We start from the raw sequence: 3770 nt of genomic DNA, 5'->3' as shown, positions 1-3770 counted from the left end.
ATATTTAGCCAATATTTTTGCCTTGTGGAATTCTTTGTGACTTGCATAGAGATCGATTTGTATAACTGTCCAAGCAAGTCGCAGTGAGCCGAGCCTAGTTGACCCATCTAACACTATCATTCATTCCAAACCCCTTTTCAGCAACCCAAGACTTCACATTGGTTTTGGGCCAAAGGAACCGTCCTAAAAAAAGGGCCCCACAAACATTCACGACATAGATGAATGAAATGTAGCATCAACTAATATGGACTTATGTATTCTCGTCTCCAACACAGGTAGTCCATCCAGCAGTTTTTATAACTGAATAGTGACCACTTGACCTTGAAGTTTAGTTGGAGAATTAACATTAGACATAGGGAGAACGACATTACTTCCATTTTCTTTTGTTTACTCACTGCAGTCATTCCTCTCTTTTCATACATACATATATATATATATATATATATTATTAAAAAAAAAAAGTGTTTATTTTGGTTCATAACAAAATACTCTCTTTTCATACATACATATATATATATATATATATATTATTAAAAAAAAAAAGTGTTTATTTTGGTTCATAACAAAATACGCTTTATCTGTAGTTACAGCTACCAAGTGAATTTTAGTTTTACGGGAGCTCCCAAGTCAAAGGGCTTACAGAACAACAAAAGGATCTACTTATCAAAAAAAAAAAAAAAAAAAAACAACAAAAGGATCTAAGCCAAGGATTGGCAACAGGACAACCTTCACTGCCTAACTCTTTATATTGTCTCAATCTTTTGTAACTCCTGAAATCCGTAACCCTTTAGTTGCCGTGAAATATTCTGGCACCATAATCTCTTGAAATGAAGTTTTCCCTAGCCATATTAAAGCCTTTCAGAACATTTTCTGTTTTACTAGAGAGAAATCTTGGCTTAAGACGGAACAGAGTCCACTTCTAAACAAGATTCCAACCTAACAAACCGTTTAAGAAGGTAAACAAGGTAGTTTCAGTTCAGCACAGTTTTGATTGAACTCGCTTTTTGCTTAAGATATCCACTATGCACATTGGTATAAGGTACTCAGAAGATGCAAGCTACTCCAAAATTCTGTACATTTAAGGGGCAAATGGAGTTTTAATATCTAATAACTCAATCGCTGAACTCATAATATTTCCTTCAAATTCCAACAATACAAAAAGGAGTAAAACTTTCATTTCAATGTGATATGTAAATCACTAGAAACTAACCTCCAAGACATTGGTAGAATTTTGCACAATGGTCTTCTTCAAAGACACTATTACTTCTCCCTGTACCAGTCCCCACTCTTTCCACCAGTTTTGTGCTCAAGTCGCACATCTGAGATCTGGATGTCCTTTGAAGCAGCCTTGCACATATCATAAACTGTTAGACCAGCAATGGTCACGGCAGTCATTGCTTCCATCTCAACTCCAGTTTTCCCTGTAGATGCAGCTTCCCCTTCTATATCCACACTAAAATCCTCTGGTTTCAGTGTTAGATCAACACGAACATTAGTCAGAGTTATGTTATGGCATAGTGGGATAAGACTGCTAGTGTGCTTTGCTCCGCTTATTCCTGCAATTTTTGCCACACTAAGGACATCTCCCTTGGCCATCTGGTTAGCTAAAACCAAATCAAACACCTTCTTGCCAAGAACTACCTTGCAACGAGCGATTGCAGTTCTCTTACTACTTTCTTTGAGAGAAACATCTACCACTTGGGCTTCACCTGTACTGCCAATGTGGGTCAAGCCTACTGGGCTTTCAACTCCTTCATGGGTACCGAGCTGGGCTTCTTGAGCCATGTAAACATTACTTGCAGAACTGGCAGGGCCATTTGAAGAAGGTTCACCAAACACCGATTCCATTTCCTGCTACCAGGAAGTATTCATAGATATTTCTTGACAGAGAAATTTCCATATGCAATTATGTCATATTTCTCAAAAGTAATATTAGACTCCAAACCTTCACGAATTCTAACATCAGTCCATGAAAGATGATGACTTCTAACAATGGAAATATATGTTCAAACTTCAAACACTAAATTTTATCTAATTTGGTTGCATTTCTTTAATATTTCATATTATCTGAAGTTCTTTCCTCACATTATATCAATTTTTTCTAGGTTCAAGCTTTATAATATTTGGAAAAGCCTCCACTTAATTTCCTTTGGATTCTCTCTTGTTTGTTGAGTCTCAAGTCCACTACACTATATAAGGAAAAGAATAATGTCATGATTCAGCTGAAAAAGGCAGTGTAAATTAATGATCTAGCACATCATATTTTGTTATATTTTTGCGGATACTATCCAATATCTTGGTAAATATATTTGAGTGATATTTCAAGATATCAACAATGTCTCTCCTAGTTGATACTGAGGCATCAATCTTATTTAATGTACTTCAGATTCTAAGATGATTTTTCAGCTAAACATAACAATGGAATTTGTACCATACAGCTTTTCTAGGCAACAGAACAATAGAATCTTACCTTATTTAGCTCAGCAATGGTGCTTGAAAGATCATGGTTGCTGTTACTGCTAAAGAATCTTCTTGAAAGAGGAAGCGTCACTGAAAGTCGCCTGAGAAACATGATCTACAGATCCCAAATTGTCTCCTACAGCTACAAGAGAATTGGGAAACATTTATACTTCACCCCAAAAATGCCAAACAAAAAAAAAATTCACAATTTTTTCACGACATCTGAGGTAGCACATCACATGCAACTTCACTTTTACATGACATCATTTGTATCACACACTAATCATAACCTATGGCTATCACCTCAGTAGTTGAAAAAAAGTTGTTGAATTTGTTGCGTATCTAGATTTATTGTACTTCACGGGGTTGTCAGCAAGTATATGAACGAAACAAATACATCATTTGGTCAGCATTTTGAAAGTACTTTCACCACTTTTGCTGCAAATTCTTGCTCAAACAAATCAAGAAAAGTACTTGGGGACATGAGAAAACAAGAATGTCGACTCTCACATGCTCCTAACACAAAGTATATAGTTTGATTGAAGTAAGTCTCAATGTTTGTTAAAACTATAAAATCCAGTTCTCCTAGGCATTTTCACAAACATGTTACGGTGATAGATCGACAAAAGCAAATACGCAGATTCACGTATGGATGAAATGATATTATTTGGGCTCCAAATAATAGCAGTATAGAGAAATAAGGTTTAGGCGCTTTTGCAAACCTTTGAAGGGGCGAAGATTTTGTGCTCTTTGAGTGTGCACTGCAGTTCAACGTTGACGTAGAGAGTAAGAGACTTTGGCTAAAGCTGAAGCTTGCTCCGCTTCTAACTTTGTTTCTTTGTTTTATTTATTTATTTATTAATTTTCTTAACACATTGTTACACCTCTCTCTCTCAAAAAAAATAATATATATATATATATATACACACTTTCTTAAACCTTTCCCCTCTTCTTTTACATTTTTATCACCCGTTACTAATATCCATCTATTTATTTTCTTTTATTTTTGGCTCTTGTTGTTCTTATTCTCTTACTATAAATTTTCAATTTTCTCTTCTATTATATACATAGTTTTCTCGCACACAAAAGGTGATTTCTCTCCCTTAATTTTTTTTTTTTCCATTTTTTGGTGGTTTTTTTTTTTTTATTTTTCATGCATCTCTACTTTAGTTTGATAGATAAAAAATTATAAAAAAATAACTCATCTCTCTCTCAATTTAAAAAAAAAAATATATATATATATATATTATATATTTAAGGAAATATAATTATTTTTTGAGGAACCAGTAATACTTATTGGAACACACGAA

The 3770-nt window shown here is 34.4% G+C and overlaps 1 protein-coding gene across 2 annotated transcripts; it reads right to left on the bottom strand.

Annotated features, from left to right (window-relative positions):
- Positions 1-531: 531 nt before the first annotated feature.
- On the bottom strand, positions 532-3339 carry LOC111989398 (cyclic pyranopterin monophosphate synthase, mitochondrial). Of its 2 annotated transcripts, XR_002880547.2 has the most exons (4): positions 3183-3339; positions 2471-2602; positions 1211-1851; positions 532-1070 (listed from the first exon to the last, which is right to left on the bottom strand). XR_002880547.2 is itself a non-coding variant. In XM_024021184.2 (3 exons), the coding sequence occupies exons 2-3, from the start codon at positions 2570-2572 to the stop codon at positions 1261-1263; spliced, it is 693 nt and encodes a 230-aa protein (XP_023876952.1). In that variant the 5' UTR covers positions 2573-2602; positions 3183-3339; the 3' UTR covers positions 532-1260. The 2 variants fall into 2 exon arrangements, 1 of the variants encoding a protein (XP_023876952.1); XM_024021184.2 differs by having other exon boundaries at positions 532-1851.
- Positions 3340-3770: the final 431 nt, after the last annotated feature.

The sequence above is a fragment of the Quercus suber genome, unplaced genomic scaffold (genome assembly GCF_002906115.3).
Source record: "Quercus suber isolate HL8 unplaced genomic scaffold, Cork oak 2.0 scaffold_718, whole genome shotgun sequence".
Lineage (NCBI taxonomy): Eukaryota > Viridiplantae > Streptophyta > Magnoliopsida > Fagales > Fagaceae > Quercus > Quercus suber.
The sequence above is the reverse complement of the archived record's forward strand: the minus strand, read 5'-3'. Positions and strand labels throughout refer to the sequence as shown.

What these genes read in the sequence shown, in the direction of transcription:
- LOC111989398 (XM_024021184.2), bottom strand. Translation starts at nt 2,572, where the DNA reads ATGTTTCTCAGGCGACTTTCAGTGACGCTTCCTCTTTCAAGAAGATTC. An exon ending in CCATTGCTGAGCTAAATAAG is followed by an intron (nt 1,852 to 2,470) that starts GTAAGATTCTAT and finishes TCCTGGTAGCAG; the next exon opens with GAAATGGAATCGGTGTTTGG.